The sequence below is a fragment of the Aspergillus flavus genome, chromosome 2 (assembly GCF_009017415.1).
Source record: "Aspergillus flavus chromosome 2, complete sequence".
Classification (NCBI taxonomy): Eukaryota; Fungi; Ascomycota; class Eurotiomycetes; order Eurotiales; family Aspergillaceae; genus Aspergillus; species Aspergillus flavus.
In genome coordinates, this window is record NC_092409.1 from 1,101,241 (window position 1) to 1,127,448 (window position 26,208).

The following is a 26,208-nucleotide window of genomic DNA, read 5'->3' on the forward strand; positions in this document are numbered from 1 at the left end:
ATACTTGGACTAATGGATACATAACACTCCGAACCAAACACCGCATGAGCGCCCCAGCCCAAAATCCGAAAATAGCTAAACAAACATGACCAGTACACAATCACCGCAGCATGGCCTCTGGCTTCGCGAGCATGTACCGCACCGCTTCGAGGGCCACCGGAGAGTCCCAAGCGCCATCGGCGCCTCCGCGACGGAACTCTGGGCCAGTGGCATCTTCGCCGCCACCGCGCGTTGCCTCGCCGAGGATGGTCTCGAGGTCCCTGCGCTGGGAGTTGACCCAGCGACGGAGGAACGTGGCAGGGTCTTTGCTCAACGCCGTGTAGAAGGAGTGTTTGGCACGCGAGTGTGTCAGTGCCTGGACGATAAGCGAGACCTGGTCGTCCAAAGTAGAGATCTGTCGCAGCCCGGCGGTGTACTGTGGGTTCTGGGTCAGAGCGAGCATCTTAGCGCGGAGCGGGTCTTCCACGGCCACTTGAATGTCGTAGACGGTGGGAGTGGGGTCTTTGTGGAATTCTTCATCGACACGGATGGTGTATGGAAGCTTGATCGGGTCAAGGGGACTGGTGTGGTGGCCGATGCTCTCTGGAATCTGTGGGAAGAACATCTGGTCTCGGCCGAAGATCTGTGGATGTTAGTATCAGACGATTTAGTAATGAACAAGGTGGAACATACAGATCGCAAACGATGATCACAGCGGACCAAACGCTTCTCTTCATCTTCTTGTAAACCCATTGCGCGAATATAATCCCAAATCCCAAGCACAATTCCGCTGCGCGTTTCCTCCTCGACGTCGAGCACCTCCGCCAGATCCTTGCTCAGCTTATACCGCTCGGGAGTCTCATCTCTGACAAGGCTCACGGTAACATTCAAGTTCTCCTGTGAAGCTCTAGAAAACTGCAGAGAATCAAAATCGGCAGTCGGGGGCAATGTTACAGTATTAGCCGGAAGCTGTGGCTTGGTCCAGTTAACAGTCTTAACCTCCTCCGGGTTCGCGGTTGAAGACTTGTCGAAGTCGACCGTGATCGTTTTGAAAAAGTGTGAAAAGCGCTGCTTCGACCGCTTCGGGGTGTTCTTCTTAGCATCCTTCCCGTCATGATCCATGGCATCTCCATTCGCCTGCGTCTCGTTGCCCTCGTTGTCGCTGTCCTCAGGGGCCGTAGGATCGGTGTCATCATCCAGCAGTCGTCCCTCTATGCGCACCTTATAACGTCCCGAGCCGGGGTTAGTCGCTGACCCGTTCTGGCCAGTCGCGCCCTGCCACGGTTGATTCTCGACTGTGTTTGTAATCCAAATGCGCATCGTCCGGTACTTCTTGACGGTCTTGCTGATCGAGTCCTGAATGTCCAGTCTCTTCCGGACGATGGCGGCGTCCAATCTCTTCTCTAAATCGCGCAGGTTCTTGTACTGCTGTACGCCTTCCCCGATTACTACATCTTCGATGCCGTCGGGGATGTTCTTGTCGGTGGGCTTGCGGCTCCGGCGAAGAGCAGCATCGTTGGGGTGTGGCATGTTGCGCTGGGCGGGGATATACTGAGCGGGAACGGGATGCTGTGGCATGGGTACAGGCATTGCTGGGCCAGCTGTGTAAGCGAGATTAGGAGCGGTAGACATACGAAATCAAGGGGTGGAGACTACCTGGTCCTTGGGGTCCGCGACGAGGCGTGGCAGGAGACCGTTGGGCGGCCTGCGGGAACCCACGTCCATAAGTGGGCGGCATTGGAGCATTCATGACTAGTGGCGAGCTAAGCAGAGCAAAGCGAATCCGTAAGGGCTCTAGTCAGGTTTGAAGGGGTTCTGGGACGATGAAACCTTGAAGTCTCCGATGGTATTGAAGATGTCTCTTGGAGTTCTGAAAGTCGCGATTCTTTTGCCGCGATCGCGCTTTACCCGTTTGGGCCATGCGCCGGAACATCAAAGCATCGACATCATTGACATGTTTTTACTACTGAATCAATGTTACATATTCATAATGAACAAAATCTACGTGTATTCGCGTCTCGACCGTCTATCCTGCACCGGATTCATGTCTGTAATGCTGTATCATTTCCCAAACATAACTCAAAAACCAACAGAAGCATTTACTCCAGCTGGGATGCCTGATTAGTGTACAACTCTTCCACCACGTTGCTCAACTTCTCGATAGTTTCCAGAGCAGCGTCATATGCCTGATCGCGCTCTGTCTCGTCGAATACAATCAAGCACCCAGAGCCCTGATCTAACACACCGATGATCACCTTATCCAGGATCATCTGCGACAGCTTCCGCTCCACCTGCGGGGTGTCGAGCCCTACCATCTTGGCAATATGGTCCAGCTCAACCCGGCTGAAGGGCTCAATGACCTTAATTAGGTTCTGCTCCAACATGGCATCATAAAGTCGGCGAAGGTGGTTCCGAATAAATACATCTCTGCCCAGCTCGAACCGGTAGTCCGAGAGAGCCTTTTCATATTCTTCAAGGGATCGATTGGCGTGAGCGCGTGCGACAGCCTTCATAGCCTCGAGACGGGGGCTAGCATATTTCTGGGCCTGCTTGGAGCCGAGCAAAGTCGTCACATCATCCCCCAGGTTCAGCATAATCTTACAAAGCAGCATGTATTGCAGAGCTGCTGTGGCCTTGTCGCTCTCGTCGAGCGAGCTGTATCCTTCCAAAGCTTCAATAAAATAAGAGAAAGCGGTGGTAAAGTCCTTGTCCTCCGCGTGCAGCATACCGCTTTGCATATCCAAGCCGGCTTGCAGATTCGGAGGGGTATAGACGGAGGCGGCCGATGTGCGAGAAGCTGTCAAGGCCGCGCGGCCCTTAGCCTGGTTGCCCAAAGCATGATACACCCGAGACTCTAGCAGCTGAACCTCAACCAGCATAAGTTTATCATCCAATCGCTTCAGCTCGCGTAGGAGGGAGTTGATCAGGTTAAGGGCGTCATAGTAGGCTTGCTTCTGCATGTAAATAGCCACAAGACGGGTCTGAAGGTTCTGTCGAAGGAAGGATCTCCGCTCTGCGATAGCCCAGTCGATGCAGGATTTGATGACGGCGGTTTGAATATCGAGTGTATTAGGGATCTCACTGAACAGGTCCAGTAACTGGCGGACTATATGGGGTCAGTTCATTGGGACTGGCGAGTGATGTGTTGCTGCCAACCAGCTTACCAAGCTTTGCTGTCTTAGCTTTCGCGAATGATGAGAATGAGTCTCGGCTAGTCTTAATGAGCTCAGCGATCTCGTTCGGCTTCTTCTCATCCCGATAAAGCTCTCCCAATCCGACCAAGGCACTTTCATAATCACGCGACGAAGCTTCCGTCGATCCTGGTCCTTTAGAAAGGATATCCTTGTAGATGGTCTCGGCCTTGGAAGCGTCTTTCTTCGCGAGAGCCCGAGCTTCCTCTATCCGCTGGGCGGTTGTCGAGGAGGGCGCCATGATTGAACGTCTTATAATGTGAAAGGGAACGGGGGAAGTGAGTTTCGTTATTAAGATAGCTGGAGAGCGAGAGAGACCCGAGGAAACGGGAAAGGATTAAAGGATTCGAGGTGGAGGGGATGTGAGATGTCTTGCTGATGAGGATAAGTCACCAGAGGTATCGTCACTGTTGGAGACGGCCCAAGCTACAGCCGCCCTTCACCGCCCGCGAGTTGGCGAACCAACCAGAACCAATATTACCCGCCAAAAAAAAGTATCTGGAAATTTTATGTCCGCCGCCAAAACATTTTCTTCTTTTCTTTCTTCTGCCGTTTAACACAGTAAGAGCGTCATGGTGAGTTCAAACTTCTGCATACACTAAGTGGATATCTTGCTTATCCAACCACTAGAAAATTAAAGCTATTTCTCGCTCTACTGCCTCGCAGCAGGCTCCGGGATCAGCTGTCGTTCGACAGCCCCGAAACCTTGACCCGGCGCAACATCCATTCGAACGTGCTCGAGAATATACCCGAGCTCTCAATGCCACCAAGCTTGAACGTCTTTTCGCTGCGCCTTTCTTAGCTCAGATTGGTGATGGCCACGTGGACGGTGTCTATTCCATGGCCAAAGACCCAGGCTCGTTGGAACGTTTCGCCAGTGGCAGTGGTGATGGAGTGGTCAAGGTCTGGGATTTGACGACCCAGGGCGAGGTCTGGAACACAGACGCCCATGAGAATATTGTCAAGGATGTGTGCTGGACACCCGATCGGAAGTTGCTTTCTTGCGCGGCCGACAAGACCGTCAAGTTGTTCGATCCGTACAACTCGTCGTCCGATGCTCCACCTCTCGCAACTTATCTGGGCCAGGGTGCCTTCACCAGTCTGTCCCACCATAGACATCTTCCTTCCTTTGCTGCGTCATCGTCGTCTCAGATCCAAATCTACGATCTCTCTCGGCCTTCTTCTACGGCCTCCCAGACCCTCAACTGGCCCACCAGTATCGACACCATCACATCGATTGCCTTCAACCAGACAGAGACTTCGATCTTGGCATCGACTGGTATCGACCGCTCTATCATTATGTATGATCTGCGAACTTCGTCCCCGCTCCACAAGCTTGTCTTGCGACTCGCGTCGAACGCCATTACGTGGAACCCCATGGAGGCATTCAACTTCGCGGTTGCCAACGAAGATCACAACGCTTACATATTCGACATGAGGAAGATGGACCGCGCATTGAACGTGTTGAAGGACCATGTGGCAGCGGTCATGGATGTTGAATTCAGCCCGACGGGTGAAGAGTTGGTGACGGCTTCCTACGACAGGACGATCCGTGTGTGGAACAGAGCCGAAGGTCACTCGCGTGATATTTACCACACAAAGAGAATGCAACGGTATGTACATTTGGCTCACACCGAAGATATTAATGTTGCTAACAGGGTACAGTGTCTTCTCCGTCAAGTTCACGCCCGACAACAAATATATTCTGTCCGGGTCGGACGACGGCAACATTCGACTCTGGCGTGCCAATGCCTCCGATCGCAGCGGTATCAAGAGCGCCCGTCAACGAGCCAAGCTGGAGTACGACCAGGCTCTGATTCAAAGATACTCACACATGCCCCAGATCAGAAGAATCAAGCGCCAGCGTCACGTGCCAAAGCCTATCAAGAAGGCCGGCGAGATCAAGAGAGAGGAACTCAATGCGATCAAGAGACGCCAGGAGAACATCCGGAAGCACACCAGGAAGGACAAATTGAAGCCAAGAGAGAGCGAGCGCCAGAAGATGATCTTGACCTCGGAGCAGTAGGCTGTCTCTGGGGATGGAGATATACCACATCTGGTCATATGTGGGATTGGTTCGGAGGACAACTTATATACACCATGCAGACTTTCCATGTCCATGGACGTCTGCGTTCAACCCGCTGCACGTTACATCATTCCGTTTTCGCTGCCTTGGGTTCATCATACGATTTCTGGCTTGACGTTTGCGCTACGGCATGGTCGACTCCGCTCAAGAACCGAGCAATACGCTGTAGGCCTGCAGGCAACACCGCATACCAGTTCACCATCGTGGCGTATGCGGGCAGTCGGATGACACCCCCTCTTCCTTCCTCTATCGCAGAAACGATTTCCTGAGCAACATGGACCGGTTCGAGAACGGGGGCAAAGAACTTGTTTGGTGTCTTGACCGATGCAAATAGGGGTGTCGCCACCTGCCCCGGTTCAACTAAGATCATTTTCACCTTCTCATCATCTCCCGACGCACGAAGCTCCGCCTCTAACGTCCGATGGAGCGCGCTCAGGCCGGCCTTGCTGGTTGAGTAATCCGCCAGACCCGCCGGACACAATTGACCCAAGACCGAACTGACATTCACGATCGTACCGCCATTCGGGGCAGCCAGCATGCGAGGCAGGAACGTCTGGCAAGTATGGAACACCGCGAACAAGTTGGTCTGGATAGTTTTCTGGAACGCCTCGGCGGAGAGCGACAAAAGCGGTTGACCGTTGATGCGCGCCGCAGCACAGTTAATCAGGACTGTAGGGGTACCCAACTATCGGTAAAATCAGCATCTTGTAAATAGGAACGAATACCAAAAAAAAACCCCCCAATAACCGTTTCCACCCTCTACTCCAAACATAAACCAAGTAAACAAAACCAAAAAGAAGAGAAGAAAGGGGAAAACAAACCTCCTCCTCAATCCTTTTCAGGACACCCTCCAACATCTCCCTCCTCCCAACATCACAAGTATAATACACCACCCCCTCACAAACCTCCACCTCCCTCTCATCCTTCAAATCCAACACCGCAACCCCAACCCCCCTCATCGCATAAATCTCCGCAATCAACAACCCCAACCCACTCGCACCCCCCGTAATAACAACCACCTCCTCCCCCAACTCCACCGTCCTCGGCAACCCATACGCAACCCGCGCATTCACCACCCCCGCCATCGCAACCACCGTCACCAAAACCGCATACCCGGTCGCGAGAACAAACGCCAGATCAGTAGTCGGTGTCACCTGGGCGCGCAGACTGAGCACCAGAATCCAGGCCGGCCAGGGGTGCAGGATTGTGCGACGTAGGACGCTGAGGACGAGGTCGAGGGTCAGTGCGGAGTACCATTTCGGGGCTTGTGTTGGGGTGGTGGTGGTGCGCGGAGAGGAGGCGGTCGTGAGGATGCGTTTGGGTTGGGAGGGGGACGGGTTTGGGGGCATTTTTTTTTTGGTTTATATTGGAATGATTGTTAGGAGATGGTTAGTTGGTGGTTCGGGGACATTGTAGGTTGTTTTGTGTCGAGGGATTGGGTTGTTTTGAGTCTGTTGATAAATATGGTGTTGTCTTGCGATAAGGTGGTTTGGATGGCGCTATGCCGTTTGTGGGGAGGATTCAGGTACTCCAGGTACCTTAAGTTAGGTAGTGGTTAATAGGGCATGCATGTTTTGTACATATAGTACTTGAACGTCCTAGATAGAGGGTATATACGGGTTTGAGAAGGAATTATTTGAGTTGTGGGTATTTGTATCAATCTGTTAGCATATTTCTCCAGATAAAACTTTTGAGGTTGTAGATTCAGATCGGACAATGCTACCTATATATACTCCGTATACTCGTATCATCTCATGTTAACAAACACACAGACATTGCCATCGTCCACGGCTGGCGAGCTCTACTAGATTTCTATTTTAATATTTTAGGATAGACAAATTTACCCCTTTTATTTTAAACAATTGTGCACTATGCTACTACTGTATAAGAGTCCAGAGGGGACAGAAAAGGCCCACTACACATGCTGTGAAATTCACCACATATCGCCATGTCTTTTGTTTGCTGACAGAACAATTCGATTCTAGAAGGGTTCTGGTTTATGTTTCAGATCTAACCTGAATTGATATTCTTGTTGGGTTCTTTGGGTGTAAGCTGCGTAACGAGTACATGGTTATAGGTCCTCGGAGTAGACAGCTCCAGGTCTTAGAGATAGCCTTGATAGCGTCAGTGGCAGAATAGAAAGTACACTCCAAATTAGAGAAGAGTGGTCTCATAAATTCGTTACTTTCTCTTTCATGTCAAGATCAAATACGAAGCCGGTATCTAGCCACACCATTGATCCTCCAGCGTCAACATTTCTCTATACCTCTCACCCATACAAGGGGCAAGCAGTGTTTTTTCAAATTCGTCCAACTTCCCCAAGACTCGCCCGTTCTCAAAGGCTCTTGCAAAGTCTCCATAAAGTACTGTGTCCGAGCCCAAACGATGCGACTGAGCGAGCCACGAAGCATCCGTAGTCAGATTCCACAGAGCAGCCCCGGATGTGAAGGGCAGTACACTCAATGCCCGAACAATCGTACAATGCCCCACTTTTAGTACTGAATACAAACCTTCGATGAGTATAGAAATGATGATAGTTCTCCGAATACTCTCTGCGAGGATCCATTTTTGCCATGTTGGCGTGGGGCCTAGTTCGCCGGCACGAACTTGTAACTGCATGGTCCAGGCTCGTAAGGTGTCCATATTCTGTTCCGCTATTGAGCGTTGTCGGACGTCACCGTCAAAAAGCTGGATGATGTGGAATATCAGTAAGGCCTGTACTGCCGCGAGAAGCTCTTCGAGGGTGTTTTCTTGGTGATTCTGTCTTATGAGAGTTGCGGTTTTGGCTTCCACGATACGTAATATCGTATCTTCGGTCGCTGCTGTCTTAGTATAGTAGGAAGCGGACACGGTGAAGGCATCTTGAATCGCTTCTGGGAGGTATACGTCGTATAAGCGATGATGAATGAATGGAGTTCTCCGGGAGCGAGCAAACATCCGCGGATAGCTCTTGATGCTCTGCAGCAGCAGCTTTGTTGACCACCTGTCGATAACAGAGGTCTCTGGGAAATCGCCAGCTGGGAGCAATGTTGGGACGGCGAGTAAGGAAGGGCTAGGGGTAAGCCACGAGGCGATTAATTCCGTATTATCAAGTAAAGTGAAATCATCTGGCGGAAAGGGTGCAAGAATATCAGTCAGTGAGGGTGATGATGATGGCTCGATCGGGAGAGATCTGGGAGACTGTGGTCTTTGCTGTTGGCGCAGTCCTTTGATGTAGATACATTCCAGCCCGCGGGCAAGACACCGTGAGCATTGCGGAGTTTGGCGGTCGCAGCGCCGCTTCCCTCCAGCACATGCGACGCATGACCTCTGTCGAGAGCGATTATAAGGTAATGTGTGGGGCATCTCTTCGAACTTTTGGGTCGTTGTGATGTTGAAAGGAAGGATGACGCATGGCATGAAATCGAGGTTGAGGGCCAAACTCCGCAGCAAAGTCCGCAGCCCCCACCACGAAGTCCGCAGGGCTGACAATTAACATTGGAGTATTCACTCCGCAGACTATGGAATCATACACTGTATATGGCATTCTGTCTTGAGATATCGGACGTGGTGAACATACATAAAGGGGCATTGTCACCCTGAGTCTCTGTGGTTCGTGTCAACAAACAGCATCTCTTCCACTACAATGGCCATCACTGAACTCATTTTCCCCCAGATCAAGACTGACCCAGATTCGCTCAGAGAAATCGAGCAAGACTGGCCGATAATCAGCAAAAGATTGACCCACCCTAACCCTGGCTTGCTTAATGCCTATCGCGGCTTTCTCCTCACCGAGAATGGGGTAGATGTGAGAAACGCTCACAGAGAGTTTCTTCTATTCGGTGCGTGTCCTTGACTTGCCACTTGGAAAGATTTCTGACATGTTTTGGTATAGAGTGGGATAAAGCGGAAGATTTCCAGGCCTTCATTAAGTCCGACCAATTTGGCAACTTTGCTGCTTCAATCAAGCATCTGGTGAATGGGCCGCCGACGCTACAACTCTTCGAAACCAACATCAGCCCGAGAGAGGCAGCTTCGGCCTCAGTTGTTGAGATCATTCGGTTGAGTATCTCTAACCCTGAGAACGCCGAGACATCAACACAAGCATGGGCACGGATCTCTCGCTTTCTTAGTGGGAAGAAAGCTTCCGTCACGTATGGCACAAGCTCCAATCTTGAGAACGAGGTTGTTGGCGGTATCATAGGATGGCATAGCCCAGAGGTAAGATCGGACGCCCTGTTCATTTTTGTGATCTGGTATGGGGCATCACTTTGCTTACATTGAACAGACTCGATCCCAGGTTATCCAAGAGGCCGAGTATATAGAAGCGTTCAACTCGCTCCAGTCCCTGGGAGACGTCAACCAAATTACCGTTGACGTTGCTGCAATGGAACTACCATCCCTTTGAACCATACCGTGTGAGGTGGAAACCGATCTAGATGTCAGCAACTTTCAATCATCCTTTATATGTCATATCTTGACTAGTGTTCTATCTCTACTCCAGATTGTGTTGAATTAATGAATCAATAGTGATGTGTATTATAGTTATGAGTTTTAGCTAGTAACAATTTCAGTGTAGACATGGCTGAAGACTCGCCTTACGAAACTTGCTATCAAGATATTGAGTTTTAGAAACGGTTTGCAATAACACATAACAACAAAAAGGTGAATTCAACGTATAAAAAATCTCCTTGCGGATCGCTAAATGAGTCCCAGCGGGAGCAGTAAAGCAAATATGGCCGCTTCCTTCCTTGTTGAGAATGGGATTCCCCAAGTGGTAACTTCCAATGCTGAACATGGCGAGGATCGCGCCTTCCTTCCAGCTATGTCTCTTGTCTGGCCACTATCCTTGATCTTCCCCATGGATTGAATCCCTCGTCTTCTCACACTCTTTCACACATACACCACCCCAGTCATTACTGAACCATCAGATATCTTTTCTATTGTTAACATTCATAACTTATCACAATCACTTATTCTTTACTCACTGCAACGCACGGGTTGTGCAGCTGCCCAGACCGATTCAATTGACTCCAACCCACGCAAAGACCTCATCTCTACGAATCCCGCAAGATGGAACCCGGACCTTCACAGTCTCAGAAGGGCAAGGGTCCTTGGCAGCCAGATCAAGGGCCTTCAAAATCTCAAATGCTCGAAGAAACATTTGACGCTTCTGAGCAGCCAGAGCAAGGACCACCACAGCCTCAGACGCCCGGAGGCTTTTGGCAGCCTGACCAAGAGCCTTCACAGTCACGAATGCCCAAAGAAACACTGTTCTCTCACGAGAAGCTGGAGCAAGAACCTCCACAGCCTGAAGTGTCCACAAGAGCACTCGACATTATCCACCAGATGTCCACATGGCTACGCGCCGAGAGATGGAGCATGTCACTAACTGAAAGGAACCAAAGCATGCCGCCTGCTCTCAGAGCAACTCAAAATATTGATCGACTCTGCACAGGATGCGCAGCCTTTGACTGGAAAACTATCTGGAAGCAAATGCACCGCGGGAAACTCAATTGGCCAACGAAACAACATCGTCCACTGAGTACAATGTACAACCATCTCAGGTCAGCTTATGAAGGTTGTCATCTATGCACCTTAATATGCGTCGCCATGTTTAGCCGTGGAGAGAGGAGGGTGCACATACCAAGATGGCAAGAATATCATCTGAGCGTCGACGAGACGAGCGCCGAATGGCAAAGCAGAACCCAGCCCGCGCCAAGGAGATGGAGCCTTGAGCAGTTAGACGCAGCCACCCGCGTATCACACCATATGGAATCTGGAAAAGGGGTGCTTTTGATCGAAGTCCAGGGCTGCGAACCTGCTAAGCTTTTGGTCTCATTTGCGCAACGCACGGAAGAACCTCTTTTACCCACAGTTCGCTCCGACGGGCGTACGAGTGGCTTCGCCAGGCATTGGATGCAGATATGTGATGAATCCCACCTGTCCTGCAAGCGGACTGGTTCCATACTCCCAACCAGGGTCATTCAACTCCAAATTATACACGAAGAGTTGAAAGCCAGGCTACTCGTTACCAACGGGGAAGAGGCCCGATACGCTGCTCTCAGTCATCGCTGGTCTTGTTCAACCTCATTAACAGTCACCACACATAACTTGGAACGTCTAAAGAAGGGGATCGATTTTGCCGAGTTATCACACACCTTTCGCGAAGCACTTGAAATCGCCGCCGGGATTGGACTCCAGTACATCTGGATTGACGCCCTTTGTATCCTCCAGGATGACGACCACGACTGGGCCAGGGAATCTGCCAAGATGGGCGATGTTTACCGGCACGCCGCCATCACTATCAATGCCTTTGCGTCAGCAGATGGCATGGGACAATGCACCACGGCGTACCCCCCTACTAATCTGGTGGATTATGCATGCAGGATCGGGGGAGAAGTGTATGTCCATGAGGAGGACGGTGGATTCGCTGATGTCTACGAGCCCGAGGGCGTCACTCAGACACGGGGATGGGTTTTCCAAGAGGAGCAGCTTTCCCCACGACGTCTGTACTGCGGACAACACCATCTTGTCTGGAAGTGTGCGGAAATGTGGGCGAGAAACGACCGGCCGTGTGGATTTTCCGGGGAAGTATTTGATAAGCCCTTTATGTCTACTTACCCCTGTTCGAATTGGAAGTTCGCGTATCGCCAATGGCGTCGGATGGTGCAGAGCTATACCAGGCACAACCTGACATACGCTGCCAAGGACAAGCTTCCAGCCATATCTGGTTTGGCCGCAGTCTTTGACCAAGAGTTCCCAGGCCATCATGTTGGAGATTACCTCGGCGGAATCTGGAGAGGCGACATATACCGTGGCCTCCTCTGGTACCGTGATGGTAACGCTATCGACCGAGATCGACGCATTGAGGGGCCATCCTGGTCCTGGGCCTCGTGGGACGGTCCGATTAATTTTGTGTTTGAAGATGACGATGCTAGTTGGCCGGCAAGGATGACATGGCAACCTCAAAGGAAATACCCATGCAAGGTGCGAGAGGCATCGACGATATTGACAGATCCAGAAAACAAGTATGGGCGAGTCTCATCGGGCAGAATGGTCGTCAAAGGCAAGGTGCTCATGAACGCGGGGAGGTTAGGCGAACAATCCGAAAACACAAGGCCAACGGATCCAGAGATACACCTTGACCATGATGAGACCTTCCCAGAGGATAGCGTTCTACTCCCCATCACGCAGCGATCAGGGCTACTTTTGAGGATGGATCCGAGGACCGCCAATGATGCGATGCGGGTCTTTCGGCGGATCGGATTGTGTATACGCCCGGAAAGACATGAAGATTTCAACTGGATGCGTGGCGCTCGGTGGGAAACCCAGGAACTGGCTCTGGAATAGCTTGCTTTACCAAGAGAGATGGCGAAGATAAGGAGCATTGGACCAAGAACCGGAGACCTCCGCTGCGGGATGTCTTTTCCGTATGTATTCTTAGTACCTAGATAGTCTACTAGCAATGACACTCTGCAATTATTCTTATCTTGTGTTCTCCACTGCTTCCCCACAGTTGCTGAATGTATTAAATCTGATAGCGAAACTATTTCTATAGAAGTACAAGCTCAACTACAGACTCAAGTACTACTGTTTCGATCGACCGTCCACCGACATTACCTAGATAAAATGCCACCACCACAGCTCTCCCCCGCAATCCAAACCATCTCCAACGTCCGTCTACACTCCCACAGTCCAGATCCAACAACATACGACCTCACGTTCTCCAACGAGCAAACCCTCAGCTCCATAGCCCCTCACACTGATACTAAGACCTCCCCAAACACATCCCCTCCGCCTCTGGCTCTCCCGGCCCTAACCCACCCCCACATCCACCTGGACAAAGCGTACATCCACAACTCCACCACCATCCACCCCCAAACCGGCTCTTTCCAAGAAGCCCTGACCTTGACAACCCAAGCCAAATCCACCTTCACCGAGGCCGACCTCCACCGCCGCAGCGAATGGCTCTTATCCGAATCCCTCCTCAACGGCGTCACCGCCCTGCGCGCCTTCATCGAAATCGACGCCACAGTCCACCATAAATGCCTCACCACAGCCATCCACCTCAAACACTCCTGGCGCAACCACTGCCACATCCAACTCGTCGCCTTCGCCCAAGACCCCCTCTTCTCAGGCCCCAACGCCCAAACCAACCGCGATCTCATGCACTCCGCATTCACAGAACACGGAGCCCACATTGACGTCCTCGGCACGACACCCTACGTCGAATCGGACCTTGAATCAGCAAAGAAGAATATCCAATGGGCCATCACCACCGCCTGGCAATTAGACAAACATCTCGACTTTCACCTAGATTACCATCTTGACCCTACCAAGGGCGCCTTGGTCTGGTACGTATTGCAATGTTTACGGGATGTGGGCTGGGTTAAGGCCCGGACGCGGAAGAGGGTTATGCTGGGCCATTGTACCAGGTTCACGCTTTTTGGAAGTGATGAGTGGGAACGGTTGAAATTGGAAATTGGGGATGGGGAGCATGCCCTACGGGTTAGTTTTGTGGGTTTGCCTAGTAGTGATTTGTATATGGCTGCGCCTCCCTGTGCCCTTCCCCCTTCTTCTTCGTGTGATTCTGGATCTGGACCTGGATCTGGATCTGGTTGTGATGTGAAAGAGGGTGGAGTTGGTGATAGAGTCCGTGGTACAATACGTGTCCCGGAACTGATCAGACGATATGGACTCGACGTTGTTCTCGGGGTGAATAACGTAGGCAATGCCTTCACGCCCTGGGGATCGGTTGATCCGGTGGCGTTGGCTTGTCTCGGTGTTGGTGTTTATCAAGCTGGGACTGTGGAGGATGCGGAGTTGTTGTATGAGTGTGTTTCTACGCGGGCTAGGGCTGCCATTGGGCTGGAAGAGGAGTCGGAGAATAGGGTATGTGTTCGGGCTGGGGGGAGGGCGGATTTACTGTTGTTTTTTGATGTGGATGAGTCGGGTTGTGGAATTGTGAGGCCGAGGAGGAGTGTTGCGGAGGTGGTTTGGGATCCTCCTAGCAGAATGGCTAGGGCTGTGGTTTCGGGAGGGAGGTTGGTGCGTGGTAGGGGGGGTTTGTGGGATGAAGATGTTTTTGGGTTTGTGTAGTTGTTTTGCTTGTTGGTGTTAGTTGGTGTTGTGTATATGTGGTGGATTTATAGTTGAAGGTCTTTGTTTAGGTGTGAAGCGTAGTATAATTATCATCTAGGAGGCAATAAAAGTGAGCATAAATCTAGTGTAATATGGCATGCAACATAAAGACCCCAGTTAACGGTTCATCTCAGAAATCATAACCTTACTCCAAAACCCATAGTATAACCCATACCGACCAACTCCTGTTCGTTGAACCCTCGCTAAATATGAGCGAAAACCCCCCAACCACCCAATCACAATACTATACACCCGAGGATAAGATCGGCGAAAGAGCCCAGAAAAAACAATCACGAACCCCAGATAGGTGCGACTTCGTTCGCCTGCGCTCGAACCCGTGCCGGTCCGTGTAATGCGTAGCTGAACGTGCGACATGAGACGTCTTCATACATGATGTCCATGTCGTCCGCATTCGTCGACAAACGGAATCCGTTCCCGGCACGCGGGTACAGACGATGCTCTGAGAATTCATAGTCAGACTCTTCCGACAGGTCGTGCTGCGTTTGGGGAGCGGAAGAGGGAGTAGGCAGGAAGTCAGGAGTAACACCTGACTTTTGCTGGGCCGCGTCTACACCATTAGTTAAAGCGTGGGTTATCGAGTTAGTGAAAGTTGGGGTATTCGAGGAGGTTGAGGTTGGAGTAGGAATCGCCGCATTGTTCGGCTTGAACGAGAACTTCGACTGTAAAGTCTTTAAGTTTTTAGGAAACATGGGTATCGCCGGGTGTTGGTCTGACAGAGTGACCAGTAGTTCAACAAGAGTCGCATGCGACAAGCCCGAGAGAAAGCCCCGTCGCTCGTCTGCCGAGAAGCCCTCCCCTCCCACTTCCATCTTGGGCATTAATAACGGCGCATGCACGGGAGGACCTAATGACGGCCCCGTGAGACTAGGATTGCTCCTAACAACCGTCGGCTGGAGAATGGTAATCGGCACGGGCTTGCATTCCCGACAGACCCATTGTCTCTCCTTCACTGTGACAACCTGCGAGTCAATAGGAGGATCATGACATAGCTGATGCCAGGGCCCATTGCACTCATCGCAGAAGACGATCGCATTGCTCTGCGGACTATGTCCCCTCTGGCAGTGGATACAATTGACGATCCCGTCCTTCGGTTTGCGATACACCCGCTTGCGTTTCCGAACGGCTGCAGCCTGCCGTTGAGTGGTATCCGATGCCTCCAGCGAGTTACTGCTGTCCTTCGCAACCGTCGGTGATGCGGACGGAGGTACATATAATGAAGGACGATTAACCTGCCGACCAGATTTAGTTTGTGTCGCCGTCGGCGCAACGTCAGATTCATCGGAGCTCGAGTCTCCAGCTCGGATGATATCTTCTCCATCACTGTCATTACCACGCCGGCGCTTCTTGCGCTTGGTTCCGTTGGTAGTACTCCTTCGTTGGCGTGAGCCAACTGCTGCTCTCTTGCGCTTAGCGGATGGGGGTGAATCTTTAGCCGCCGGGGCTACAGGCTGGGGTTGTGAAGGCAGTGGTGGTGGTAGTGGATCTTGCGGTGGTGCTGGGGCTTCCAATGAAGGTGGCCCTGCGGGTTTGGGTGCAATATTAACAAGACTTGTTGGCTTGTCATGGCCACCCTGGGGAAGTGTAGATGTATATGTATGTGTAGATGGAGATGTAGTGGAAGGAGTAGTAACAGGAGCCTGTTGAGAAACCGCAGGGGTTGTCATATGACTCGAGTACACGAACGGAGCTGTGGGTAGCTCTATGATAGTAGAAGAGGCCTTCATTGTGCTTGATGGTTGCAAGCGTGGATGATTCCAGCCTTGACTGAGTGATGGTGGGTTCCACGTCACGAATTTAGTCTCATTCCTCTGCTTCTCCCCTTTCCTATGGCCAGTGACCCGAGCCACGAGTTCAGTGGTCGCAGGGGATAATTTCGGGATCTGTACTTTACTCGAGATTGCGCTCGGTGGGCGGCTAGGTTTCAATGAGGACGACAGGGAAGGCGAGACCCGCTCGACGGTGGGAGCCGATGTATGCAAGCCCGAGGAGGTTCCGTGGGCTGGTGGCGCTGTCTCTATAGACGCCGGCATGGGAAGAACCCCATGTTGCTGTGACATTAGCCCCCCTGTCCTGGCCAGTGGGGCACAGTTACAACGTGCAATTTAGGGTGAATGTGTATAATCACACGATTCTGAGTATCAACTGTCCTGGACGGCGCAGAATTCGCTTTGCGACGGACCCAAAGATTGAATCTTATATATGGTCACGTGATGCGATCCCCCGCGCCCTGGAAAGCGAGATTCATCCCTTTAAGAATTCGTGTCAATCATGCTTTCGGAATGATGGTCGCTAGTCTTTTCATTCATTCGTTGCAATCTCTATGTACATAAGGCGCTACGGGCATCAGAGCTATGCAGGCCTCGGCGCTACAGTTGGGCCCTTGCAAATGCTATTCCTGTGTTCGATGCATATTACGGCTCTTAACGTCTAGCCGATGGCGAACCGGTCGTCTCTTTATGACACTACACCGTCTTGCTTCAAACGAGCAATATCATCCTTACCGTATTCGAGAATCTCCTCAAGAATCTCATCCGTGTGTTGGCCAAGGGTTGGGGGCGGCGTCCGCACGCCAGGGGTGGCATGGGAATACTTAATCGGCGTGTTGACTAGCTTGATGGGACCGCATGCTGGATGATCAACTTCGGTGACCATCCCACGAGCTTGGACTATACCATTAATCTTAGTAACAGCGGTGACAATATACTATCTGGATGACAACTTACCGTGAGAATGGTTGAGGGTCCCTTGAATATCATTGACGGCGGCATATGGCATCCCGCTGCCTTCCAAGATCTCCAGCCATTCTTGCGTCGTCTTTTGTTTGACCTTCTCCTCGATGAGGCCATCAATCTCCCCTCGATTCTTGACACGGTCACTGTTGGTAACGAACCGGGGATCGGTCTTCCACTCTGGGTGTCCTAAACGGTCGCACAACACACCGAACAGTCTGTCGTTCCCGCCGCCAAAGAGAATGTCCCCATCCAGCGTCTGATAACTCCGGTAAGGAACAATGGAAGCTTAAGAGCCGTCAGCATACGCAACCTTTTCTCTCCCAACACTTCAGTACTCACGATGCGCGGTCCCCCATCTTCCAGTATCCTTCTCCCCACTAATCAGCGCAGAGCTAGCAATATTTGCCAGCGTCGCGACCTGACAATCGCTCAAGCAAGCATCGATGTGTTGGCCCATACCCGTCCTCACGCGAGCCAGCAGCGCCGCCATAATCGCATTAGATGTATACAACCCAGTCGTCAAATCCGTAACCGCTACACCAACTTTCACCGGATCCCCACCCCTGGCGCCAGTAATATGCATCAAGCCCATCTCCGCCTCGACCATGACATCGTACCCAGCCCGGTTACTGTACGGCCCCGTCTGCCCGTATCCGGTGATACTCGCGTAGATCAGCTTGGGGTTAATCTCTCGCAGCGTTTCGTAGTCCATGTTGTATTTCTTCAGACTTCCAGGAAGGTAGTTCTCGACGAGAACGTCACATTCTTTCGCAAGGCGGTGCAGGATTTCCACGCCTGACTTGTGTTGAAACGACAGTCCTAAAGATTTCTTGTTGCGGTTGACCTGTTCCACAGTTCATGTCAACGGAGTACGGAATCTGGAGATGGGCGATGGACCTTACACCTAGATAATATGCGCTTTCGCCGGGACCTTGTCGCGACTCATCCTGGTATTTGGCATATGGTGGTCCCCAGGCGCGAGTGTCATCGCCCCGCACCGGGTGTTCAATTTTGATAACATCTGCTCTATTCCAGGGAATGCAGTCAGCTATTACCCATCTGGACTGAAGTCAACCGGTAACAGTGACACACATACCCTAAATCTCCAAGAATCTGCGTACAGTATGGCTATATCATGGTCAGCACCAGTACCCCAACAGTAATATAGAAATAATATAGAAAACCAGGATCTGAAATACGTACACCAGCCAAAACCCTTGTCATATCAAGCACCCGAACGCCCTTCAAGGGTAGTGTATCGTCCGCCGGTGTGCTGGAGTATGTGCGCCATTGAGCTGTGGTGCGGAGAACAGAGCTCGACCAGCGGAGAGCTGGCCGACGGGCTCTAAAAGCCTGGTGCAACTTCAATGTGACGCTCATTGTCCTTCACTTGAAGCGGTACATGTGGTTTCCAAGAAGAGAGGTAGATTGAATCAGATCCAAGTCGTGTAAAGTTGGGGTAGTCACGCATGTATATCATGTACTTTCCGGGGCCGGGACCGGAGCTCGATTGGAGATGTTCCTGTCATTTCATTCGGGTACTTCGCCGATAGCTTAACTTGTTTGAACGCCAAAAGCCGAGGTCGATTAAGCATGCATTTCCGCCTTTAGCGCCGAGCGGGTACCACCGCGGGAGAAACGTGGGATTATTCTATTATCTTTTAGGTATATTGTTTTGGCTTTCTATATTAGATGAAAAGGTAAGTACATCGCTGTCCATTTTAATTATATCTCAATTTTGAACTCTTTTTCTTAGGTAATTGATCGCTCCGGCGCGGCGGGACAAGCTACAAGCCTGGTGGGCGGAGAGCTGTGTCATTTATCTACTAATAGCTCTTTTATCTTCCGCTCTCTTCCGCCTCAACTACCGCGGAGTTCATTGACAACTATACTCAACTACACACCTCACACCATGTTCACCGGCCTTGTCGAAACAATCGGGAGTGAGTACACCCCAACAATTAACCACCGTCCTTGCGCGACTAACATATCCCAGCGGTCTCGTCCCTCGAGCCCCTCGATACCTCCGCAAGCGGGGGCGGGGGTACCTCCCTGACCATCACGAACTGCGAAGAGATCCTCACTGACGCACATCTCGGCGACAGCATCGCAGTAAACGGTACGCTATTCTACACACACATACAGAAAACCCACTTACCATTGCGCCCACCCACCCACCACTCACCCCGCATCGACTATCCCATCCCACCCCCACCAAATCCACTGACTCACCACTAACGACGAACAGGAACCTGCCTAACAGTAACCGCCTTCGACAAAACCTGGTTCAAAGTCGGCGTTGCCCCCGAAACCCTCCGTCGCACGAACCTAGGCTCCCTGAGCACCAACTCCCGTGTGAACCTCGAGCGCGCGGTCCTCAGCGAAACCCGCATGGGTGGCCATTTCGTCCAGGGTCACGTCGATACAATTGCGACTATTCTCTCTGTTACGCCCGATAGTAATGCGTTGGTGTTGCGGTTGCAGCCGCGTGACCGGGGCGTGTTGAGGTATATTGTCGAGAAGGGTTATGTTACGCTTGATGGGGCTAGTTTGACGGTTACGAAGGTTGTGGATGGAGAGGAGGGGTATTTTGAGATTATGCTTATTGCGTATACGCAGGAGAAGATTGTGACGGCTTCGAAGAAGGTCGGGGAGGATGTGAATGTGGAGATTGATATTGTTGGGAAGTATGTTGAGAAGAGTGTGCAGAGTTATTTTGCCGGGGTTGGTGGGGGTGATTTTGCGATTTTGGAGAAGATGGTTTCCAGGATTGTGGATGAGAAGTTGAAGAAATGAGGTATGGTTGGTGTGTAGTGCCTATGAGGTTATGATTGTGATGTGTAGACTGCTTTACTACTACTAGTATGTTGTCGGTTGAAATACCAATTACTTTTTATTGCTTTTCAACAAAGGGTATAATCTGGTCACCTAAATGATAGTCTATTCCAACACCCTCCAACCCGGTCTCCTTGCAATTCCTGTTAAAAATACTCGAGGGCTTCTGGTAGCAAAGCCGGAAGTCAGGGCAATCTATATGTCGCTAATCCAGCCGAGTGGATATGGTTGCTGGCTTGGCCAGCAGATTCGTGCACACGAACGACACCGGAAGACAGCAGCGAAGGCGGGTCTGGGGCCTCCATATAGTTTCTCGTGCCTTGGGACATGATATAGCGCGAGATGTTGCTTTTCGTGAAAAAAATTAAGAAACCAAGAGCGACGCTCCCTTTACTCCTCCATGGATTCGTCATCACCCTCTCCTCCTTCTTGCTCCGCGCCTTCTTCTTCTTCACCAAAATCATCACTGAGCCAGTCATCCTCGTCGTCATCCACATCCATTTCCTCGTCATCATCATCCTCAATTTCCTTGCCTTCAGCCCGGGCCTTGGCCTTCTCTGCCTTCTTCTTTTCGATATTCTCCTTCTGCTGCCTCTTCCGCTCTTCCTTCTCCTTCTTTCTCTTTTCCCAGTTCTTGTCCAGCTTTTTCATATCCTCCTCAGACTTATGGATATAGTCGTGCCACATGACCTTGCCATCACAGAGACCCTCCTCAACCTTGATCAGCCGGAGCTTCAAGCGGGGGCCCAATTCGACGAGCTTGACCGCGCGCTTCTCCACCTCTGGCGCGGCCCTCAACTTCTTCTCAGCCTTCTCCTTCTCCCCGGCTTTCATGCGTTGCAGCTCCCTCTTGTTCAGAACCCTCTTCGTTGTGCTCTCTGCGATCTCAACCTCATTATCGGTGTCTAATTCGGTTTCACTAGCGGAGGTATAACCCGCGGCCGACGGATCCAACAGATAATCGGCAGCATCTTCCAATTTTCCTAGATTGGGAACAGCAACGCCTCTCTTCTCCCTATTACGAATTTCCTTAGGATCCAGACGGCGAATGCGTTTTGAAACGCCTGTCTTCCTGGTAGTAATAGCGTAATGTCGCAAATTCAAGACATAAGAGTCGTCTTCTTGGCCATCAGATTTGAGTTCTCGGTTGAGGAGCATCACACGGCGGATAGAGGAGAGGGGGGTAGCTTGGGGGTTGATCGGCGGGAAAAGTGATTGGAAGATAGTGGTTGTGAGAGTCTCGAGGCGCTTGGGTACTTTGCCGTCCTCAGTTGCATTCGGTGAGTTGAAGTTGTTCATCACCAGCAAGGGTGGCGTCTTGTGGTCCTGGCCACCGCCGCGTGGACGCTTTAATGCCTTCTCGACGTCTCGGCACAGAGAGTAGTTCTCGACTTTGAAGTGGAGCGTTGGGCCGCGCGGCGTAAGCGCCAAACGCATGTTAGTGTTGCCTGTAGCGGACTTGGAGAAAAGCATAAGATGCGTGACACCGAGAGGACCCGCCATGACGGTGTAATCCCTCAGTCTGTTTGATTTACGCTCCTAAAAGATATCACCGTTAGTTTCTTATCTAAAGGCGCATTGGGGTTTGTCTATGGCATACCTTCAGTCGCACAGCAGTGTCGGGCTCCATCATCAGACGAACATCCTTTACTAATTGACTGACACTCGAACCGACTTGAGAACCGCCAATACGGATAACCATGGACTTCGGAGTTTTGCTCATGGACGAGGCGCTGCCTTTGACGGCGGCGGCCGAGGCATTTTGGGCGCGGACATGAGTGCGTTTCTTCGTACGTGCCTTCGCCATTGTGAATCTGGCAAAGCAGGAAATATATGGTAGGTATGTGGTTCGAGGGAAATGTTATTCAACGTCTAATGAAAGACGGACTTTTTTTTCTTGGCCGAAAAAGTAGATCGGCGGAAACCAGGCCGCGGAGCAACTCCGGACCAACTGTTTTACCGGGACCCACACTGATTTTTTGATATCGAACTATCAGGAAAAAGAAACTATTCAATCAGTCCACCGAGTACAAACTTTTGGTGTCATATATTGATTCAATATGCCGGCGATTAAGAAGCGCAAGATCGCCCGTGAGGCACCTCAACAAGAAGACCTCAGCGATAGCGAGGCCCACAGCTCTGCCTCTGAGGATGCCGCCCCCAATACTACTGAGCAAGAACAAGAACCATCTGAAGCGCCTAAGCAGGCTCCAAAGTCTTTTAAGGAACTAGGCCTCATTGAGCAATTATGCGAGGCTTGCGACTCTATGGGATACAAGGCTCCCACCGCGATTCAAGCGGAAGCCATTCCTCTCGCTCTTCAAGGCCGCGATTTGATCGGTTTGGCTGGTATAGCATCACCTTCATACTCCATCTTATTGTAGCACTTTACTAACACTCATGCTAGAAACCGGTAGCGGTAAAACCGCAGCCTTTGCACTGCCCATTCTCCAAGCCCTGATGGACAAGCCTTCTTCCTTTTTCGGTCTCGTCCTCGCGCCCACCCGTGAACTGGCGTACCAGATCTCCCAAGCCTTCGAGGGTCTAGGAAGTACAATCTCAGTAAGAAGCACAGTTCTGGTTGGAGGCATGGACATGGTATCTCAATCGATCGCACTCGGAAAGAAGGTAAACCGCCCAGCCCATCCCAAAAAAGGAATACGAGCAGAATCTAACAAAATCTCAAGCCTCACATTATTGTAGCCACCCCCGGACGTCTACTAGACCACCTCGAAAACACGAAAGGCTTCTCCCTCCGCAACCTCAAATACCTCGTCATGGACGAAGCCGACCGTCTCCTAGACATGGACTTCGGCCCCATCCTCGACAAGATCCTGAAAGTGCTCCCCCGCGAGCGCCGCACCTACCTCTTCTCCGCCACCATGAGCTCAAAGGTCGAGTCTCTGCAGCGTGCATCGCTTCAAAACCCGCTCCGTGTCGCTGTCTCCTCATCCAAGTTCCAAACCGTCTCCACCCTCCAACAATCCTACATCTTCATCCCCCACAAACACAAAGACCTGTACCTGGTCTATCTGCTCAACGAGTTTGTCGGCCAATCGTGCATCATCTTCTGTCGCACCGTGCATGAGACCCAGCGTCTCAGCTTCTTTTTGAGATTGCTTGGCTTTGGCGCCATCCCACTGCATGGTCAGCTTTCGCAGTCTGCTCGTTTGGGTGCACTCGGGAAGTTCCGTTCGAGGAGTAGAGATATCCTTGTTGCGACGGATGTCGCTGCTCGTGGTCTTGATATTCCCTCTGTTGATGTGGTTTTGAACTTTGATTTGCCTGGTGATTCGTAAGTTGCTCGTCCCTTTAGTTTATCTGGTGATGGTGTGAGGCTAACGGGGATCAGGAAAACCTTCATCCACAGAATCGGTCGTACAGCCCGTGCTGGTAAGTCGGGTGTAGCTATCAGCTTTGCTACACAATATGATGTCGAGGCATGGCTTCGCATTGAGGGCGCGTTAGGAAAGAAACTCCCTGAATACCCCGCTGAAAAGGACGAGGTGATGGTCCTGGCAGAGCGTGTATCCGAAGCGCAACGCAGTGCTATTCTGGAAATGAAGAACTACGACGAGAAGAAGGGAAGTAGGGGCAAGAAGTTTGCCAAAGGAAAGCGCTCTCGAGAGGATATGGATCAGGAAGAGGGCTAGTAGGAGAAAAGTAAAATATAGATTTCGCTTATTGCTAACGAATACCCAAATGAAGTTTACAAATGAAGTCCCAGCCCCTGTACTGAGTTTGTTATAAAGATTACTTGTTGTGGTGCCCGTAGACCTTTGTTTCGATTAGCTACTAGGTCTTACTAACGTCTAGTCAATTTAAAAAGTACTGTAAGGAATGGCTAAATCGAGTCAAATTTGCTCTGCATTGACATCAAAAGAAAACTCATCAGATCGTTCATAACAGTTCCCATTACCTCTATAATGCGACGACATTGCAGCAACGTCGTTGACCCTGCGATTTGTGATAGCTTAGCCATGATGACCCAAAGCTTCATCCATGCATGTGCAAAGTATCCTTGCAAGTTATCAGATAGCTTCCAATCATACGGTTTCAAGGAACCACTTATAGTTCGTTAGGGCATTAGTATTCCAAAACCTAAGATTGCAAGATCTCTTTGGCGGCGCCGGCATCACGGACAGCGTTGGCGACGCGAGTTGCGAGATCGTCAGCCTCGGAGCGGCTGGCAGCCTCAGCGTAGACACGTACCGCATCCTCCGTGCCACTTGCGCGGGCAAAGCTTCTTCCCTTGTTGTAGCGGGACTGGAGGGATTCGATCTTGAGCTGAAGGCCAGCAGGGGACTCGAGCTTACGCTCAGCATCATATGCCTTGAAGATTGAGCGGTCAGCAACCTCCACGCGGACCAGTCGGGAGGGGAGGTCAGTGTAGGTGCAAAGCCACTCCTTGGGGGTCCAGCCCTTGTGAGCAAGGATCGCTTCAACGAGGAGCATGTCGGAGATAGCATCGCCAACTGCTTGGTTGATCAGATCGGTAAGACCCTGGAGGCACTCAAGAGCACGTTGCTGAGCGGGGGACTGGGGCTCGGTGCTCTTGATAATCTTCAGGGCATTTTCAGAGAAAGTGATAGTGCCGTGACCGTTGGCTTCGAAGTAGACACCAACATCGTAACGCAGGGCAGCGTGGTGAAGGTGCTTCACGCCAGTGTTAGTGCAGACGGAGGGAAGCTTGAGCACTTTTTCAATGTACTCTGTACTAGCTCCATTGGCATACGCGGTCTGGATGATGCCGATCTTGAGATGCTGCGCAATGCCGGCATTCTTGGTAAGGTCGCCAATGAAGGCAGCGGCAAGAGTGGCAATACGGTCGCCATCAAGAAGACGGAAAACATTGCTCTCGTCGACGAAATAGTAGACAAGACGATCGGCATCGCCGTCCAAGGAGGCACAACGGTCAAGAGCAGCAGCCTTGGACGAGGGGGGAGCGCGCTGCTTGGTCTTGACATAGTCGGCACCGCACTAGTAAGTAGGTTAGTATTGGATACGATGGGACCAATAGAGGGATCGTACATCGAAGTTGAGGCTATCCGGATTGATCACATCGTCGTTGATAACTTTGATATCGATACCACCCTCCTCCGGGCCAGGAAGGTACTTAAGAAGCTCTCTCAGCTTAGGTCCGCCAACACCATTTGCGCAATCAACGGTCAAAGAGCCCTTAACCTTGAGGCCCCGCATAACTCCCTTGAAAGCCTTGGCGAGCTTCTCATAGTATCCTTGCTCTGTGGGTTCACCGTACTCATACTGCGTTCCCAGGGTGTTCTTGCAGCGGACAACATAATGAAGCTGGGGGGTGGTCATGAATTTCAGGTCAGAGAAGTTAACCTCGGTAGCGGTGAGCGCAGCGTTAAGAACACCGGCAAGACGAGAACCAGAGGCACGAGTATCCCGGGCAAAAACAACACGAGCCGGGTTTTCCATGCTGATATCAATCTCCTTGACGAGTTCTTCGTAAACATCTGCGATTTTGTCTAGCGGAGCATTGGCAAGCTTTGTCGCATAGGTTTCCCATTCAGCCTACCCAAGGGTTAGGTAAATATGCAACCATAGAACTAGACTTAGTATGGCGAAGCTTACCTCAAGCATTTCACCCTATTTTAGTATGTCAGTCAGCATCAGTTTCGTATAGGGTTATGTCTGGAGTGGCTGCCGCAACTCACCATGGGGTCAACCAACTTGACACCATTGTCCTCCGCAGGGTTGTGACTGGCAGTAATCATAACACCAATCCATTGTCCACTGAGCTTCTTGGAGCGAAGACCAGCGAGCAAGCCCACGGCAAAGACCACTGTGTTGAGGACGTCCCTGGATATATGCGTTGGTCAAAGTGTAAACAAATGGCGATCGCGGGGTATATGTGGAGGCGGGGCTGATCCTTCAAAAGACCTTGCGTGAAAATAAATATAAACGTGGAACTTACGCCTTCATGCGGAACTGTAAATCAAGGATATTTGGTCAGTACTTAATAAGGAAGCGTGGTCGATCATTAGTAACTCACCCCCGCAGTACCATACTGGAAGACCTTTCCCTCCGGCTTGACATACTGCGCTGCGGCCTCGGTGATGGCTTTCTTGATAGCGGGGGACGCCATTGTGGCGTGAATATGGGTCGAGAGTGTGTTGAGGAAAGGTTGGAAATTGGCAGGAGTTAATTGACAAGGGATGCAAGAGACGAAGAGGGGGAGGGGGAAAGGAAGGTATAAAGCTTGGGTCGAAAGGGG

The 26,208-nt window shown here is 51.3% G+C and overlaps 14 protein-coding genes across 14 annotated transcripts; 6 read left to right on the top strand and 8 right to left on the bottom strand.

Annotated features, from left to right (window-relative positions):
- Positions 1-100: 100 nt before the first annotated feature.
- Positions 101-1,729, bottom strand: F9C07_2056120 (SWI-SNF complex subunit; the record flags this gene model as incomplete). Its single annotated transcript, XM_041289275.1, has 3 exons — positions 101-622; positions 673-1,580; positions 1,636-1,729. The coding sequence occupies 3 exons, from the start codon at positions 1,727-1,729 to the stop codon at positions 101-103; spliced, it is 1,524 nt and encodes a 507-aa protein (XP_041142219.1).
- Positions 1,730-2,078: 349 nt separating this feature from the next.
- F9C07_2225177 (26S proteasome regulatory complex, subunit RPN6/PSMD11) lies at positions 2,079-3,411 on the bottom strand (the record flags this gene model as incomplete). The annotated part of the gene is made up of 2 exons (XM_041289276.1): positions 2,079-3,085; positions 3,144-3,411. 2 exons carry the CDS (start codon positions 3,409-3,411, stop codon positions 2,079-2,081), a joined length of 1,275 nt encoding a protein of 424 aa, XP_041142220.1.
- A 137-nt stretch (positions 3,412-3,548) lies between these two features.
- On the top strand, positions 3,549-6,163 carry F9C07_2177232 (small nucleolar ribonucleoprotein complex subunit; the record flags this gene model as incomplete). Its single annotated transcript, XM_071509386.1, has 3 exons — positions 3,549-3,731; positions 3,801-4,783; positions 4,836-6,163. The coding sequence occupies 3 exons, from the start codon at positions 3,549-3,551 to the stop codon at positions 5,194-5,196; spliced, it is 1,527 nt and encodes a 508-aa protein (XP_071363584.1). The 3' UTR covers positions 5,197-6,163.
- F9C07_1185452 (hydroxysteroid 17-beta dehydrogenase 11) lies at positions 5,113-6,708 on the bottom strand. Its single transcript, XM_041284544.2, has 2 exons — positions 6,078-6,708; positions 5,113-5,941 (listed from the first exon to the last, which is right to left on the bottom strand). The coding sequence occupies exons 1-2, from the start codon at positions 6,603-6,605 to the stop codon at positions 5,324-5,326; spliced, it is 1,146 nt and encodes a 381-aa protein (XP_041142222.1). The 5' UTR covers positions 6,606-6,708; the 3' UTR covers positions 5,113-5,323.
- Positions 6,709-7,039: 331 nt separating this feature from the next.
- On the bottom strand, positions 7,040-8,839 carry F9C07_1185498 (uncharacterized protein). Its single transcript, XM_041284545.2, has one exon. The coding sequence runs from the start codon at positions 8,653-8,655 to the stop codon at positions 7,480-7,482; it is 1,176 nt and encodes a 391-aa protein (XP_041142223.1). The 5' UTR covers positions 8,656-8,839; the 3' UTR covers positions 7,040-7,479.
- Positions 8,840-8,881: 42 nt separating this feature from the next.
- F9C07_9785 (uncharacterized protein) lies at positions 8,882-9,643 on the top strand (the record flags this gene model as incomplete). The annotated part of the gene is made up of 3 exons (XM_041289278.1): positions 8,882-9,077; positions 9,131-9,456; positions 9,524-9,643. 3 exons carry the CDS (start codon positions 8,882-8,884, stop codon positions 9,641-9,643), a joined length of 642 nt encoding a protein of 213 aa, XP_041142224.1.
- Positions 9,644-9,673: 30 nt separating this feature from the next.
- On the top strand, positions 9,674-12,728 carry F9C07_1185864 (heterokaryon incompatibility protein-domain-containing protein). The gene has a single exon (XM_071507715.1). The coding sequence runs from the start codon at positions 10,309-10,311 to the stop codon at positions 12,586-12,588; it is 2,280 nt and encodes a 759-aa protein (XP_071363585.1). The 5' UTR covers positions 9,674-10,308; the 3' UTR covers positions 12,589-12,728.
- A 139-nt stretch (positions 12,729-12,867) lies between these two features.
- F9C07_9787 (putative zinc metallopeptidase) lies at positions 12,868-14,337 on the top strand (the record flags this gene model as incomplete). The annotated part of the gene is made up of 1 exon (XM_041284543.1): positions 12,868-14,337. The coding sequence occupies one exon, from the start codon at positions 12,868-12,870 to the stop codon at positions 14,335-14,337; it is 1,470 nt and encodes a 489-aa protein (XP_041142226.1).
- A 332-nt stretch (positions 14,338-14,669) lies between these two features.
- Positions 14,670-16,457, bottom strand: F9C07_2225184 (PHD finger domain protein; the record flags this gene model as incomplete). Its single annotated transcript, XM_071509762.1, has 1 exon — positions 14,670-16,457. The coding sequence occupies one exon, from the start codon at positions 16,455-16,457 to the stop codon at positions 14,670-14,672; it is 1,788 nt and encodes a 595-aa protein (XP_071363586.1).
- A 397-nt stretch (positions 16,458-16,854) lies between these two features.
- On the bottom strand, positions 16,855-18,512 carry F9C07_9789 (putative l-carnitine dehydratase/alpha-methylacyl-CoA racemase; the record flags this gene model as incomplete). The annotated part of the gene is made up of 6 exons (XM_041284546.2): positions 16,855-17,066; positions 17,124-17,417; positions 17,472-17,976; positions 18,035-18,158; positions 18,229-18,260; positions 18,336-18,512. 6 exons carry the CDS (start codon positions 18,510-18,512, stop codon positions 16,855-16,857), a joined length of 1,344 nt encoding a protein of 447 aa, XP_041142227.2.
- A 532-nt stretch (positions 18,513-19,044) lies between these two features.
- F9C07_9790 (uncharacterized protein) lies at positions 19,045-19,928 on the top strand (the record flags this gene model as incomplete). The annotated part of the gene is made up of 3 exons (XM_041289289.1): positions 19,045-19,075; positions 19,129-19,251; positions 19,381-19,928. The coding sequence occupies 3 exons, from the start codon at positions 19,045-19,047 to the stop codon at positions 19,926-19,928; spliced, it is 702 nt and encodes a 233-aa protein (XP_041142228.1).
- Positions 19,929-20,357: 429 nt separating this feature from the next.
- F9C07_9791 (RNA-binding protein required for 60S ribosomal subunit biogenesis) lies at positions 20,358-21,774 on the bottom strand (the record flags this gene model as incomplete). Its single annotated transcript, XM_041289277.1, has 2 exons — positions 20,358-21,506; positions 21,568-21,774. 2 exons carry the CDS (start codon positions 21,772-21,774, stop codon positions 20,358-20,360), a joined length of 1,356 nt encoding a protein of 451 aa, XP_041142229.1.
- Positions 21,775-22,027: 253 nt separating this feature from the next.
- Positions 22,028-23,620, top strand: F9C07_9792 (putative ATP-dependent RNA helicase; the record flags this gene model as incomplete). Its single annotated transcript, XM_041289290.1, has 4 exons — positions 22,028-22,316; positions 22,375-22,595; positions 22,655-23,262; positions 23,320-23,620. The coding sequence occupies 4 exons, from the start codon at positions 22,028-22,030 to the stop codon at positions 23,618-23,620; spliced, it is 1,419 nt and encodes a 472-aa protein (XP_041142230.1).
- A 448-nt stretch (positions 23,621-24,068) lies between these two features.
- Positions 24,069-26,079, bottom strand: F9C07_9793 (N-acetylglucosamine-phosphate mutase; the record flags this gene model as incomplete). Its single annotated transcript, XM_071511939.1, has 5 exons — positions 24,069-24,947; positions 24,999-25,505; positions 25,566-25,580; positions 25,649-25,793; positions 26,003-26,079. 5 exons carry the CDS (start codon positions 26,077-26,079, stop codon positions 24,069-24,071), a joined length of 1,623 nt encoding a protein of 540 aa, XP_071363587.1.
- Between the last annotated feature and the right edge of the window lie 129 nt (positions 26,080-26,208).